The sequence below is a fragment of the Xenopus laevis genome, chromosome 6L (genome assembly GCF_017654675.1).
Source record: "Xenopus laevis strain J_2021 chromosome 6L, Xenopus_laevis_v10.1, whole genome shotgun sequence".
NCBI classification, from domain to species: Eukaryota; Metazoa; Chordata; class Amphibia; order Anura; family Pipidae; genus Xenopus; species Xenopus laevis.
In genome coordinates, this window is record NC_054381.1 from 67369178 (window position 1) to 67386386 (window position 17209).

General features: G+C 38.1%; 1 protein-coding gene and 1 gene segment (V, D, J or C); both read left to right on the plus strand.

The window, feature by feature from the left end:
• Positions 1 to 5323: 5323 nt before the first annotated feature.
• The window catches only part of trg.L (T-cell receptor gamma locus L homeolog), a 34358-nt gene continuing 22472 nt past the window's right edge, over positions 5324 to 17209 (plus strand). Inside the window, exons 1-2 of the mRNA XM_018267594.2 lie at positions 5324 to 5485; positions 5710 to 6016. Of these exons, the coding sequence (XP_018123083.2) occupies positions 5350 to 5485; positions 5710 to 6016 (443 nt within the window). The 5' untranslated portion in view covers positions 5324 to 5349. The remainder of the gene's footprint in view (positions 5486 to 5709; positions 6017 to 17209) is intronic.
• LOC121394644 lies at positions 7081 to 8911 on the plus strand. The segment is given in 2 exon segments: positions 7081 to 7195; positions 8078 to 8911. Coding segments are annotated over 2 exon segments (357 nt in total).

Here is a 17209-nt window from a genome sequence, read left to right on the forward strand (position 1 = left end):
TGGTTCCTTCACTGTAGGCAATATTACAGCCTGGGAAGCTACTCCCTGCTACAATCCTTGATGGAGCACAAATCTGCTCTTTCTCTCTTCCCTCACTTTCTTTCTCTCTTCCCTCAGATCTTACTTTCCTAGAGAATCTATAACAGATAGTAACCCTGTCACTGTGATGGCTGATTCAGTTAATGCCTTTAAGAATGGCTTGGATGATTTTTTGGACAGACATAATATCAAAGGCTATTGTGATACTAAGCTCTATAGTTAGTATAGGTATGGGTATATAGAATTTAATTAAAAGTAGAGAGGGGTGTATGTATGGATGCTGGGTTTTCATTTGGAGGGGTTGAACTTGATGGACTTTGTCTTTTTTCAACCCAATTTAACTATGTAACTATGTAATGTAACTATGTAACTAACTAGCCTTGTTCAGGTGGTCCCTGCTCCCCCACTTATCTCTCTCTAGAAATACTAGTCCTTCTCGGGCAACTTGGCTTTACTGGGCCTTGGAGTACCCAGGCTCCCTGGAAACATTCAGCTGGGTCAGCATCCAGAAGCCAATGATGAAGATCCACCCCTTCTCACTCACTATACTAAAGTGTGAAAGGAAATGGTCACAGCATATAGATAGATAGATAGATAGATAGATAGATAGATAGATAGATAGATAGATAGATAGATAGATAGATAGATAGATAGATAGAGCTATACACACACACACATATATATATATAAAACACACATACACACACATATATTTATAATTATGTATACACATATATACACAAAAATGCAATTGCAAATAAAAAACGATGAGAGTTTATGAATAATCCCTTACTGTCCTTATAACATAAAAATCTGTGTTGCATGTAAAGCTTGGTTTTTGAGTTATTTTGCTTTATTCATCAGCTCTCCAGTTTGCAATTTCAGCAGGCTGGTTGCTAGGGTCCAAATTACCCTAGCAATCATGTACTGATTTGAATAAGAGACTGGAATATAAATAGGAAAGGCCTGAATAGAAAGATAAGTGATAAAAAGTAGCAATAACAATAAATCGTAGCCTTACTGAGCATTTGTTTTTTAGATGGGGTCAGTGACTCCTATTTGAAAGCTGGAAAGTGTCAGAAGGAAAAGGCAAATAACTCAATAAGTATATCATATATAAATAATGAAGACCAGGAATTGGAATTGGACATTCTATAACATACTAAAAGTTACCTCAAAGGTGAACCACCCCTTTTACATTCGGACACTAACAATAAATTTGAATGAGGGGAACTAATATTATATTTAGTATTTATTAATTGTATTATATGTGTAGGGACCTATAGGATCTGCTATTCCCAATAGAGTTAATTCCCTACCTTTCTTTGTAGTTCATTATAGGTTTTGTTATTGGGCACAAGCCCTTATGACATTTAAGTGTAACAACTACATCTATTGGTCAAAGAGTGTAATGACACTTTCCTGCCACACTGCTATATAGTGTTGTGCAGGGAGTGGCCTCTTCCTCTTTGGCTCCTGTGTCTTCAAGGCTAGGTGTTTCCCAATGAGCCTGGGATCACCAAGGCCCCAGTAAAGCCATCTACCCCAAAGGGACCTGTACCTTAGTCGGGGACCAGGCAACCCGTGAACAAGGATTAGCTATCATTAGGCAGACCTGTAATAGTCTCTCTAGGAGAGAGAGAGAGAGATAGTCAGCTTTGTGTAGCATGAGCAGCTGTTTGCTCCATCAAGGATAATAGCAGGGAGTAGCGTCCTAAAGGCTTATTGATAGGGAACTCAATGATAGGGAATCTAGGTTAGCAGTGGAATGCCTGTACCCTACCTGATTGATCCCGATCCCCTCACTGGTATATCAGTCTTTGGAAATGAGATATTCTTCTTGACTATTTGACTATGGGAGTGACAGTCTACATCATGCTGCATCTTCATTCTGCTATCCTTCCTCCTCTGTGATATGCTATATCTGCACCAACTCCTGCGTGAGTAAACCTGTGGTCACCTTTATTGTGCCTTGTCTACAATAAATCCAACTCTTTTGTTTCACTAAGAACCTCCTGGCGTCCATTCTATCCATTTATGCACTTAAACTGCATGTGTTGTGTAGTTCCACTACATCTTAAAGGGAAAGCTTCCACTTGGTGAAGGCCCTAGCCCTGTTGTGTAAGTCGCAGTGTAACCCATGCTCATACACTAGCTGGACATTTAACTATCTGTGTGCTGAATAGCCCAAGAAAGCATTATATTTTGGCACCCAACGTGGGGCTCACTTCCCTTTAAATCAGGCTGTGCTACTGTGCCTTTAAATTTTGCTGACAGGCTGTCGGACCAGCAAAAGGCAGTCCTGCACGCAGTTTCTATTTTTAGTGCGAGCGCATATTAGTGCTTGGAGGTTTTCCCAATAACCCTTTTTCGCCTGCGCCACTGTCATCCTCGCTAGGCGAAACTTCGCTGGAGTTTTTGTTTTTCCCAAATGTGAACTTTTGCTGGTGCCATAGTGCCCTCACGAGATTTCGCAGGCGCCATTTTGTCTTGCGCAAGAACTGTTTGGCGCGCTTAAGGGAAAAGGTGGTCCTTGACGTCACGTCACCGCCGCCATTTTGTGGAGAGATTCTTAGGAGACGGACGCATCCTTCACAGCTCCTTCTTCTTGCCTGGGCAACACCCTTAGTGGCTGCTAAGGGACTTCAGCCTGTGTTCTCCACTCTTCAGCGGTACCCAGTACAAGCATACCGCTTCACACTGCAGACATCGGATTGCCTAAACAACAGTCCTGTTCTTTAGTGCCCGCAAATCCTGCCGGCCCACAGCTGTGGCCGGATCCAGTGCGGACTTCCACTAAAACTTGTCTATTCTACCCTGCGGCTGCAGGTACAAGTTTTTGCTAAGAAGGGAACCCCTCTCAACACTAACATGGCTGATAAAGGTTGGGACGAATGTCCGGATCCTGAAGCAGGCCCTTCTGCTGACCAAACCTCATGCCAAGACCCTGTGCCAGCTCTTGCCATGACAGGTACTTTTGGATGGGGACATTTGGGGAAAAATATTTAACCCCTAACTGTGGGAAGTGTGGGGCAGAACTTGAGGCGGCCTTCAAGAGGCTTGTTAATTGCTATCCTCTGTGCGGGCATTTTTGCTGGGCGGGGCCTTTCAACTCCATAAGGGAATCCCTATGGCCTTTCATCATGTCCTCAGCACCTCCAGCCAGTCTCTCATCTCCCCTTCCAGTGCCTGATGTCGCGGCTGTGACTGTACACACTGCCACACCCACTGCAGGCACATTATTCATGCAGCCACCAGTTACCAGCTGCGCCACAATCTCATCCTCCTTTGCCTCTCAACCTCAAGGCAGGATGAGTCCAGAGGTGACATCTATTCCATAGAAGGGTATGGCTGTAACCCCTTCTGTTCAGAAGCCACCTGCTGCACTTGGTATGAGCCTTTATTTTTCCACCCAACACACCTTCACACATTTCAGGTGCTGAGCCCTGATTGGGTGGAGTTGGACTTTGGTCCTTTGCCTACTCCAGAAAGGTCTTCACTGGATGCAAGTAGGTACTTTTCTTCATCACCACCTCCATCCATGGGTCCCTCTACCGACACCTCCTTCTGGGTATCCCCTGGCTGTGCGGATCCTAAAAAGCTGCGCACAGTGTCCCGAATCCAGCGCATCATCAACATTAAAGTCTATGACCAGTGGGGCTAATTCATGCCTTATGCTCCAGAGTGGACCTATGATGAAATAGAAAAACATCTGAATGAGTGGATTTATGGGGAGCTAATCCGCAAGGAAGGTATAGGAGGTGGAGGGCTGTTCCACAGTGACGCTGCTAAGAGGGAGCATGATCTTTCATTCCTCAGCAATGTTGTACGCGAGTGGTGGTACGGCCGTACCATCCTGAAACACTCGGTCAAGAGCTGTGGAAAATTTCAAGAGGAGAAGCACTTCAGTTTAAGTGAGCTCATCTCCAATGGGGGCCACGTGGAAAAGCCGCACCCCAACTATTATCTGTCCTATGAGGACACCAAATCTAAGTCCTGCCTAGGGAGGGAAATACATCCTGTATCCTGAAAAGGTGATGCTCAACCGTTTTTCCCCCGGGTGTGTGTCGGGCCTTTCCTGATGCGAATGATGCTTAATTTGCATACAGGCCCCTTGTTCTTCAATTTGGCCTAGTTATGGCCTTTGTTTCTTCAAGATTGATGCCCCATTGTTTAGGCCTTCTTCAATTTTGTTCACCATTTTGTTCATCCAACTCTTTTGTTTCACTAAGAACTAGGGATGGGCGAATTTTTTCTCCTTGTTTCGGCGCAAAAATGATGCCCATAGACTTGTATTGAGTTGTGCGACAAAATTTTTTTGAATTTTTGGCGAAACTAAATGGGTTAAATTTGCCCATCCCTACTAAAAACTTCCTGGCGTCCATTCTATCCATTTATGCACTTAAACTGCCTGTGTTGTGTAGTTCCACTACACTTGTTCCCCCCAGTGATATTTTTCATGCTACATAGTGAGTCTGTGCCTGTAACAGTACACTAAACTGGGAAACACTGACAATGTGAGAATGAAAGCAATCAGAAAAAAGAACCAAAATTACTGGAGATGTTGCTCTACTTTTATTTAACCTAAGTGGTGATTGGCAATGTACTATTCTATTTACTGTTTGTGCTGCTGGTCATTATTGATGTCGTCATAATTTTGGGGGTATAGCAAAGATTATAAGCATATCCTGCCAGTAAATATAATATATTGATTAATGTAATAAACAGTTCAATTATCCCAGACAGAGATATTTTTTATGCAGGTGCAGCCTATAGCCATCCCTGCATTATACGCAAAATAAATCAAACAGAGGCATGCTGTACTAGCACATCAGTCATTGTATTATACATCACCACAAGAACAGGGTTTTAAAATGTAATACAATGGCTAGTTAATAATTAACTTGCAAAGTTGCAATACATTGTACATCTGTTCTATTTTGGAAATTCTGCCAGTAAAACATTTTTTTCAAAGGTTTAAATGTTGATATCACAGGGGAACCAGCATTTCAAAAGAATCTGTTTGAAACATAAGTTACAGGTTTGTTTTTTTAAGGTCTGAGGTTCTCAAATCAAATAAGTTAGTGTTCACTTATCTCCCTCCTATGTAATAAAAGGCAAAAGGTCTGCCCTGGTGCAGCAACCAATAACATGTTTGATTTTAAACAGCCGACCAGTAATTGCAACCTGCTGATTGGTTGCTTCTGCATAACCTCTGGGAAATGCTAAGCTACAGCTAATGTACATTACATATCCAAAGTGCTTTTTACCAGATGCTGTTGTGGTAAGCAAATAAACCAACCCAACTTCATGTACAATAAAAAACTGAGAGCCAAGTTTGTATTCACAAGAACTGAAGAAAAATACGTGCATGGTAGAAAATCAAAGGAATTTCACATCAACATGCAGTTCCTGCCTGCGTTTGTCCTGACATTCCTCTTTAAATGTAAGTCAAACAATATAAAACAAAAATGTAAGTCAAACAATATAAAACTCCATGTATAAAACTATTCCATATTCTATACAGAACCAAAGACTGATTAATTCAAAAACATGAAAGAGTAAATGTTTTATCTACTTGTCCTGGCAGAAATATTTTATTTTTTAATGCTAAATATTTGCAGTTTTACCTTATTTAATCATTGTAATATTTTTTTTTATTATTTTCAGCTTGTTCTGCAGCTATAGTTGTCCAACAGCCTTACATCTCTATCACCAAAGTACAATCAGGAACTGCCCGTGTTCCATGCCAAACTACTTCATCAATGTTACCAATCCACTGGTATCAGCAGAAATCAAGTCAGCTGAAGAGGATCCTCTATTATCACCAAGAAAAGATCAACTATGATGAAGGCTTTAGTAATGCAAAGTTTGATTCTGAAAAGCAAACTGAATTGGGTTTTACATTAATAATACAGAATATAAATGCAGATGATGCAGGTACCTATTACTGTGCATGTTGGGACTATGACGCACAGTGTGAGATTTCTATAAGACTTCTGTACAAAAAGTATTTAACACGTGCCTTGACTTGGTGATATGAAAAGGATCCCTTTGTGTTTTGCACCTATGGCCATTCCGATGTGTGGCTAAATATCAATAATATAGGGTGTGTCAGCAATTGGCCATGTCCTTTCTGTGGGCATCCCCTTCCTTCTCAATAGCTCTGATTTCCATGTAGTTTATTGCCCCTATACATTTGAACCTGATTGTCGGAATCACCCAATTCTGGGAAAGCATGTTGAATTGTGGCTGAAAAACATGGTAAATTTAATCTTTACTCCTTTACTATTACTATTAAATAATGTAAAGGGTTGTCACAAGAATGAATTGGAGAATATGCCTTATCTGCTCACAGTGCTTGCTTTTTCTAGCTCACCCATACTCTTTTTGAAAAGTCTGGGTCATCTTCCAACCACTGATGCCCCCATAACCCTCTGTATATGAAGTGAGACTGATATACTGAATTTTCCTACACTAATCCTTATGAAGGTTTCATTGAAGCAAATTATTAATTTAAAAGAGATAAAGGACAGTGCTGTAAGTGGCCGTTTTTTTTTGTACATTTGCTATGCAATTGAATTTCTGTGTAAATATACATTCTATCTCCTTACAATATGACTACTGTGGTAGACAGAGTCTTATTTCTTAGGGGAATATTACTTTGTAAGTATGATTTACAAATGTAACTTTTCATATCATCATAATTGCTTCAATCGCATATGCCAACTGCATATTTCAAAAAAATATTCAATAAGCATTTATGCAGCAATTGAAGAAAATATACATTTTATACACAGGTAGGTGATCTATTTATAAGCTTATCCATAAACTCCTTATCTAGAAAACTCCCAAATTACATTTTTCTAGAGTCCTAATAATACAAATTATTTCAAATATTTTACTGATTCACTGAAATAATAAAGCCGTGCCTTTTTTTATATTGAGATCTGTATGTGTGTGTGTGGGGGAGGGGTGTTATCAATACTCTTGTTTCGTTACATGTCTCTGTTCCTATATTAAGGTGCGGCTAACTTCCTAGTTTGTTAAAATACCACATGATGATATAGACACTGTGCTTCACTGCAGTTCTAGTAACCAGTTCACAAGTGTAGGATGACACTCTTCTGGGCTTGCATATTGGTCTTCTTCTCATGTAAGTTTCTTATTCAATCCAGTTTAAAATGTTGATTTTTTCTTTTTTATTTTAATGCACAGTTTGGACTATGTTAGACACTATAAAATATCAAACAAACCATGAAATTTTCTATGATTCCTGTAGTAATAAGGAGTTGGCAGAAAATCAGCTGTATCAGTTCAGACTATTTGCCCTTTATCGAAGATTTATATTTGACCAGAGATTATAAGGTGGAATCCACAACAAAGAATGATGATTACAAAATGAGTTAAGATATCTGCCATGGAATAATTAAAAGAGTCTGATCATTTTCTAAGGCAGGTTTCACTTGGTCTTTATTTTTATTCTGTGGTCCTAGTAGTGATAAACAGACTCTAGGATATGGCTAAATTTCAGCATATTTTGTAAGGTTCCCATATGGATGAATATTTTGTGCATATGTCGGGTGACTTGCAAGCACTAGATAACTGGAGGTAACAAAAGGTTTTCCAGCCTTGGTAGTTTTTTTGGATCCCTAGTTTCTAGGGGGCCACCAACCCTAGCAACCAGGCAGTGGTTTGAATGTAAAAAAATGCATAGGAAAGAGCCTGAACAGAAAGACAATAAAAGCCAAGATTCATGATAACCTGCTTTCTCATTGCCAACGTCACTAACTTCACCACCAATTTCACATTACAAATTTCAACCTGGAGAAAGACAGAACTGAAAGGGCAATAATTCAAAAAACATAAACATGTAGATGAGCTGCAAATTGTTTTAGCATATTACTGTGTTCATTACATGAACATGTCATGTAATGTGAAAAGCCATTTACCATTCATCAATTTTCTTTTTTCATCCTTTTTTTCTCACTCATGATTATGTATTGTTGCCCTTTAATCTCCATGTTTTTGCTTTCAGATGGATATACATCGATCACCATCCATCAACCCTATCTTTCTGTTACCAGAGCAGGTTCACAAGGAAGATCGGCGAGTTTTAAATGCAATGTAAATGGCATTGACCATGAGACCAAACCTATTTATTGGTATCAACAAAAACCAAATGAACAGCCACAAAAGATTCTGTATATAATTGGTGGAAAGGCCTTTTATGACCAAGAAGTCGACAAGCAGAAACTTGAAACTGGTTCAGTTTCGACTTTAAGGATTAAAAACATAGTGAAAGAGGATGCTGCAACCTATTTCTGTGCCTGCTGGGAGTATTATGCACAGTGATGCAGTTTAATGACTTTTCTGCACAAAAAGAGAAAATACTTTGACAGAAAGGAAAGCAGGCACACATATGTTAAAACATGTTTATATAACTGTGCGTTTCAATTTATTGTTTCCATTGAAAAAATGGAAACACATTGCCAAAGGGTTAATAAAGCTGCATATGTAGTCCTTTACTAAAAACTAAATCTAAGCCCTCTCGAGGACCCATTTGGAAACATAGGTGCAGTGGTGTAACTATAGGCGATGGTCCTCCAAGGAGTATCAGCACTTTGAGCTTTCAGCAGCTTTCTAAGATCCAAACTAACTTGTAGCAGGTGCTATCGGTGATTTCACATGGATAAGATACATTTACTTATTTCCAATATTGGTTCCATTTTGGATCTCCAGCAGGATGCAATAGAAGGTGTGGCAGAGACAGGTAATCATGCTGGGCTGCATTGTCACAATCTATATGCCTATACATAATTCATGGCCACTTGTACGACAAGAGATAATGGGGATATATAAGGATGCACCAAATCCAGTTTTCTGGGATTCAGCTGAATTCTGAATCTTTTACCATGGATTTGGCTGAATTTCAAACTGAATTAAACCCCAATCTTGATATGCAAAGGAATGGGGGCAAACACCTCTCCGTAGTCATGTGACCTAAAGTCACATGATTTTCATGGCTCAAATTAGGTTGGGCCTGGCACAAATCCTGCTGAAAAAGCTTTGGATTTGGCCAAATCTGCAATTTAGTGTATCCATACTTATTTAAAAACACAGGTCAGTATGCAAAGTGGAAAAAAATAAAAAAGCAAAAAGTGTTTATTGCACTTTGCACACTGTCCCACGGATTTCATCCCCAAAGAAATAGCACTGCATTCATAGGAGCATGGCTGGATTTCAACCCAAAGCACCCTTAGGCATCTCATACCTCCCACATTTAACCCTGCTCGCACCCCACCCCCGTTAACGCCCCTAACAATTACCTACTGCCATCCGTGAACCCCAGCACCGGGGACTGGGCAGTCCCAGTTTAGATCCCCCAGATCTTTGCAGGCCTAGGCCTGGGCCTTTGCAGCTCTCCCACAAATATGGGCCTGCATGAGAGGAAGGCAATACATACTTAGATGCTCCATAGCTTGTGCGTTCTTTGGTCATGTAAGCTAGGAAGTGTCAGTGGACACAATCGACTGGCATGCAAAAATTATAGCGCTGTGTTGCACCCACAATACTGCACCTTACTCTGTGAGTCCGATATGGGATCTCTTATGCAGAAACCTGATATGCAAATGTTCACAGAATTACGTGAACGTCATGTCCCATAATTTCCATTCTATGCAAATAATTCAAAATTTTAAACGATACTAAGAAAAACCATTTTCTTAGTAATAAATAAAACAGTACCTTGTATTTCCTAACCAAGCTGCATGAATCCATAACTAACTTGCGTGCATCCATATTAGTGGCAAAATAATCCCATTGGGATTATTTAATGCACAAATGATTTGTAGTAGAATTTGTGTAGGGTGACCAAAATGAGAGAAAAAAAACCTTAATCAGGATATCCCAGAACCAAAGCATTCTGGATAACAGATTTCATATAAAATTCAAGTGGCTACTAACTCTCTTTTAACTCTATCACTAGTTTACAGATACACACATAGGGAATTATTTATCAAAATCCTTTATCTTAATATTTTCTTCTACAAACTCAGATCAAATTCACTCTGGTTTTTATGCTTATTTATTATTACATTTTCCCGAAAATTTGCTTTGCGAGTAAAAATCAGACTTTCACGATTTTTTCGATTTTTTTCATCCAATTTTCACGAATTTTTTCACCTGAAAACTTCAGGGTATTGCACAATACCCAGCGCACATCAAAAAAGCATTGGGACTTCTCCTATTGACTTATATGCAACTTCAACAGGTCTGAGATGCCGGATTTTGAGACTCAGACTTTTCCATCCTCAGGGTTTAATAAATTCTGGAAAAAAATTTAAAAGTATGATTTTATAACAAAAAAATCACAAATTTTTTTTTGCATTCGAAGTTTAGTAAATAACTTCCATATTCTGTGCATTTTAATACTGTGAATAAAGATATGGTATCTGTTGTCCAGAGTGCACCAGAACTGGGGTTTTACATAATTCAGATATCCATACCTCATGGGGCCCATTTACTTAGCTTGAGTGAAGGAATAGAAGAAAAAAAAAGTTCGAATAATGATTTTTTTGGCTACTTCGACCATCGAATTGGCTACTTCGACCTTTGACTACGACTTCGAATCGAATGATTCAAACTAAAAATCGTTTGAATATTGTCTCTTTAAAAAAGACTAGTTAGCCACCCAAAACCCCTAGTTAGCCACCCAAAACCTACCGAGGTGCCATGTTAGCCTATGGGGAAGGTCAATGTAACAATTTTTAGGTCGAAGAAAAATCGTTCGATCGATGGATTAAAATCCTTCGAATCGAACGATTCGAAGGATTTAATAGTTTGATTGAACGATTTTTCGTTCGATCGTTCGTTCAAGCTATTTGCGGTAAATCCTTCAACTTCGATATTCGAAGTCGAAGGATTTACATCCGACAGTCGAATATCGAGGGTTAATTAACCCTCGATATTCGACCCTATGTAAATCTGCCCCTACGTACACTAAAAAATTATTAAAATATAAATTAAACTCAATAGTATTGTTTTGCCTACAATAAGGATTAATTATCTTAGTATTTTATCTAATGTTTTTTTATTACAAAGAAAAATAATTTTTAAAATAAAATAAAAATTATTTTATTAGAATGTGAGATTGCCTTCCTGCAATTCAGAGCTTTCAGATTTCTGTATTACCAATCCCATTGTATTAGCATAATGTACATATATATTCTTTCTACCACTATATTTTATGTTCGTGATGCTCAGTGTAATTTATACCTATTGAAAACTATGGCTGCTATAAGGCTGCTGTAGGTCTTTCCATGGAAGACCCAGTATATACAAAATTATGTTCTTTTTTTATGGTGATGATTTGTTAACTGCTAGAAATCTCTTCTGCAGGCAACAAAGCACCCAAAAATACCTTTCAGTTGAGATGAAGGGTTGTTGGTCAACTTCTTCCTTCCTATCCTGAGAACACGCAAAAGAGGGGTAACGTTCCTGCAGAGGAAAGAGGGAGGTTTGGGGATGGTCTGTCCTGTGACCTTCTTTGGTGTCATGTTCCTAAAGTTTAACTTTGGGGGTCTGACTCAAAGAACAAGCTCCCTGTGGGAAAGTGTTATCAGGTCTTGGGCATCGTCTTTTATCATGGACTGGCTGCAGGGCGGTAGGGCAAAAGAGGTCCGTGTAAGACAGAGCTATTTCCCACCACACATTGCCCATGCCCTTAAACTGATAAAGAGACAGGGCATTGGGGAAGCAAATCTATGCCAGGGTACTATCATCCTTCTTTACTGTCCCACTGGCTATAATGGACTGTACCAGCAAAACCCTGGAGGAGATACTAAAATATTTAAACAGTGTGAGACTCCCCCCAAAACTGTTTGATAATGCCTAGCTGACAAGTAATGTAAGAAAAGAGTGTCCCTGGGGGTGTGGGGTGGAGGAGAGTCAAGAGCACTGTTTGGTGGATTGTTCAGTGTAAAACAGTTTATATGAGGGTGTGCTTAAGGTGTTGGGTATTTGTAATATATGTGCTAATGACTATGCAGAAAGAGCCTATGGAATCATTCATAGGAAGCACCGCTTTAACCAAGAGATTGTATTTATTATACTGTCAGTCATTCAATATCATCTGTGGTCTATCCGATGTATGAAAACATTTGGGAAAGACAATGAATCGATAGATTATAATGCACCTACCTGAAAAAAAGCCAAGCACTGATTGGTTGCTACGGGTTACTGCCCACTGGCAAATTTGGCCAGTGTTGATAAATGAGCCTAGTTCAATGTAACATTAACATGTATTGTGGAGATATAACTGTTTTTGTAGAGAAGATTAGTCAGAATTAATATAAAGCAAATACATGTTACACATCATTACCTGACAGATTGTACTGTATTGTACAAGATTTGCTGTACATGAAGTAATACTGTCATATGAACAAAGAGACAATAACTGCAATTTTCAAACCTGGGAATGGGTCATTATCCAAGGTACAATATGTGTCCTGATATACCCAACACCCTCTAGGGCCAACATGAGGGTTTTTGGGAGGTACTGCAGAGGGGTCACCATTAGACGTAAAAGTATGGTTTGCAGGTCACAAAGGGACATGGCCTATGGGGATGGGTGAGGGTTGGGTGTATTGTAGGTGAAGTTTTAGCAAAATAAGGCATGGCCCTGTGTCCACAAGCCATTATTTTATAAATTAGGGTTACTTTCTGCCCAGGGGCTCACATCAGACAACAATCTAAATATGTATTGTCACCTTTTGTTTATGTTATACTATATCCCTCTGAATCTAGAGTGATGCCAGGATTGTTGATATAAGTTTGTACATCACATATATCACTTTTTTAAAGTTGAACAATCTGAATATCGGGAATATGGGGGACAGAAACATCCTTGATAAATCATCATAAATATGTGAGAGACACTCACCCTGGTTGTCCAGTGGGCCGGTGGGGATGCCCACCACGCTGCTTCCCATCCCCTTCTGTGCCGGTTCCTTAATGCGCGTGCGGCGCATCTCCTGTATTTATAGGCGCATTGATGCTGGCGTAATAACTATTCAAATTACTCAAAACTATTTAAAGGGGACTTGACGTCCTATTCATTGTCCGTTATAGGTTAATCTCCTGTGAGTTCCTGGGTGCTATCTTGTATCTTGCTTGTATCTGATTCCTGTTGTGACCCCTGCCTGCGTGATTAATCTGTCTTCTGTGATCCTGACCTCTGCCTGGTAATTGACTATTCTAAAATCTGTATTCTGACCCGTGCCTGTCTGATTCTTCTTGATTGATACCCTGGTTTTGACCCTTGCCTGTCTGACTCCGATTGTATTCCGCCTGCACCGACCCGGCCTGGTTTTGACTACGCTTTTTGCCTGCTCCTTGAACTGTGACCTTCTGCCCAAAGATTTTGCTAACGATTGTGCCCCTCTGCTCGTCCAGAACCCTTAACTTGGCTCCTCTCTTTATAAGACCTGGCGGCATCCAATTAGCCGAAGGCTCCTCCCGAGGTGAAAGGCGGCTGTTATAGGCAAAAACAAGAGCCGAGACCAGGGAGCCTAGCATTGGTTCTGGATTCTGGGTGCCGATCGTGACAAAATAACTACCACCAAGTAACAATTTTGGTGTAATATAATGTATTTAATAAATGGAGGGCAAGGCCAGACATTCCCCAGTGTTCTATACATCCTCTTGATCACATTTTGTTTCTGCTACACAAAACAGAACCAGGGCTTGATATTTGTCGCTTCTTTTAGTTTGTTAAAACAGAACTTGGACATTAAACTCCTAAGATAGCCCAGCATGAATGAATAGCAATATCTGCTGATGTCTTGCAGCTTATATCTTTCCACATATTTAAGAATTCCACATGAATTTAGTGGCATGCACATCATCATGCACTTTTCTATTCTTTTTCTCATTTAGTTATATAGTAATAGAGTTATAGAGCTATAATAAAAAAAAATTATAATAATAAAATAAGTATTTTTTTTAATTTTTCTTAAACCTGCTCTTGGCTACATAACTGTTGCCTCATTACAACAGACATCCTTTATCACTAACTGTCATCAGTCACCTTTAATAATTTCCGATAAAGGCAATTTTCTTTTTACTACCGTATCTGTGGAGTTGATTAACTACATTATTGCTGCTTGCTATTTCTGTGGTTTGCATGACAGCTGGTTTCTTCCATGTATTTATTTCAAGATAAGAAATTATACAAACCACTTCCTTTGATGAGATATAGCATTTTCATGCACAAAAAGAAAATCTTCTTTTTTGTGAAGAAGAACCACATCATATAATGTAACCCATTGCGGCCTTGCTTTCAAAGATTCGGGGATATGTTTCTCTTCATGTTTATTTTGGTTTCCATTTTGTTATGTAAGTTTTAGAGCCATTTGGCTCGCAGATTTCAAAAATGTATTTTAATTGCTAAGATGATTTAATTGCAGTTGTTAAACATTGTATTCTATACTTTCTTTTTAGATCAATTTACAACATTTAGTTTGAGCCAGCCATATATGACTATACAAATCAGTCAGTGCCAAGTGTAACTGGAATGATATTAATCTGCAAACACAAGACATATATTGGTATTTACAGAAACCCAATGGAGAAGTAAAAATAATTTTACATGCTATAAGAGAAACTCAAGAATTTGGTGATGGATTTAGTGACACCAAGCTTGATCTTGAAAAAAAATTAACAATTAAAAGCATTGTGGAGGAGGACTCTGGAACTTATTATTGTGCTGTGTTGGATGGACAGTGTATTCAAATATTTGGGACTGGCACAAATCTCATTGTTGCCTGTAAATTAACATTTTTCAATGTTAGTCTAATTGTATATAATATTAATACTTTAAAAATGTTAATTTATCTTTTAAAGAACAGTTTTATATGCTGTGCATGTGTATTATTTATTGTATACAGTATAGCTTTCCCCATGCTGTATAGTACTGTATATGCCAGTCTAGAGATTAATAGTGGGGAGGCTGACAAAAGGGCTGGCTTACTTCAAATTCAGAAAGAGAGACCGACTGAGCAGGTAGCTCGGGGATTGGGGTAGTTATTAAGCTCAGTCTGTATATTGTAAATTATTTTATAAATTATAGCCAGTGAATTTGAGTAAATGTGGCATACTCAGGCATGTTTTGTGCATTCTTTAAAGAACATGCCAATGTTTCTTAAATGTAAAAGATGTATTCAATAATATAAAATATTCTTTAACATGATAATAGCAAATTATAATACATAAGAGTATATTTACTCAAGAACTGGGCATTTCTGTCTAAATCCAAATGACTGTGTTGACTTTTAGGGGCATTTTATATTAGTGAAAAAAATGTATTCTGTACTTATGTAGCAGAATTTTCTTGTAGTGGATTTGTCAAGAGAACAGTGGAACAAAGTTTATACACAGCTTTATTAGCCTTGAGTCAACAAAATAGATCACAAAATATAAATACCTGTACTGTACTGCACTTCTTTTAATTTTTAATGTCTCACGGATTTTCAGTTTCTTTATACAGGCATGGAACCGGTTATAAAGAATCATGGAGTTTTCTGGGTAAGGAATCTTTTTTGTAATTTGGATCTCCATTAGTGATGAGCAATGTTTTCCCAAGCCATGGATTCACTGCAAAATTATGCGTTTTGGCATTTTTTTGTGAAATTGTGGCGAAGAGTCACACATGCATTTGGACAAAAAAGTCGCAGAGACAAAAAAGTTGCCAAAAGGAAAAACTCCCATTGACTAATGAATTTGGAGTGAGAAAATTTGTCGCAAGCGCACATTGACTTCAATGTGTTTGGCTAATTTTTCGCTGCTTCGTGAATTTTTTCGGTGAAGCGAAACTGTACAGATTCGCTCATCACTAATCTCCATATTTTATGTCTACTAAAAAATTCTTATAAAATATTAAATAAACCTAACAGGATTGCTTTGCCTCCAATAAAAATGAATTATATCTTAGTTGGAATAAAGTACAAGGTACTGTTTTATTACTACAGAGAAATAGGAAATCATTTTTAAAAATGTGAATTATTTGATTAAAATGGAGTCTATGGGATATGGCCTTCCTGTAATTCTGAGCTTTCTGCATAACGGATTTCTGGATAAAGATACCATACCTATACTCTATGTTGAGTAATGCTAATGCCTTTAAGATGGACTACTGTCCATGCATAGTGTTGGTGCTACTGCATTCTTTGCCTTTATGTTGTTGTTATTAGCAACAAGCAGTATAGGCTAACTATTAAGGGTCAATGAGGGATTTATGCATAAAAACAGGACAACTCTTACACAGAAATATTTTCTAATATAGTATCATTTTTACTATATAATGAAAAAATTCGCTCTGTTTGGCTCAGTGAACTTGTTATTTTATACCAAATAATACCACTTCAGATTACATGAAATCCATTATTTTTTAAATGGAAATATAGGTGCTCCAGTACCAGCAATACTGCTTGTAATTCTTACTGCTGACTTTTTTTAGGAAATATCTAACTGTAGTAGTGTGTAGTATTGTTTGTGGTTAGAGCACCCAAAGAAAAATATTGTCAAAACATAGATATCTGTATTTGAGCCTTACGCCATAGCTTTTTGTCCTTGGACTTTTACTTGCAGAATTACACACAATTAATAAATAAGGCCTAGAAAGAATGCAAGTTTTTCCAGTATTATTTATTGTACCTTATAAATATAAAGGACATTGAGATTTACATGGCATATTATAACAAACTAAGGTGTATTTTATTGCCATTATTTATCTATTAACTAAAGGGGTAGTAGTATATTATTATCTAAAGGGGAAGTTCCCCTTTACATTAACTTTTATTATATGATAGAATTGCTCTAAGCAACTTTTCAACTGAAATTTATTTTTTATTTTGTAAATACATTTGTATTTGTATTTTAGTTTTTTAATTATTTGCCTTCTTCTTCTGTCTCTTTCTACCTTGCATATAGGGGCTGCTGACCCCATCTAAAATAAATGTTCTGTAAAGATACAAATTTATTGTTATTGATACTTTTTATTACTCATTAATCTAATGAGGCTCTCTCCTATTCATATTTCTGTCTTCTATTCAAATCAATTCATGGTTGCTAGGGTAATTTGGACCCTAGCAATCAGATTGTTAAAATTGCA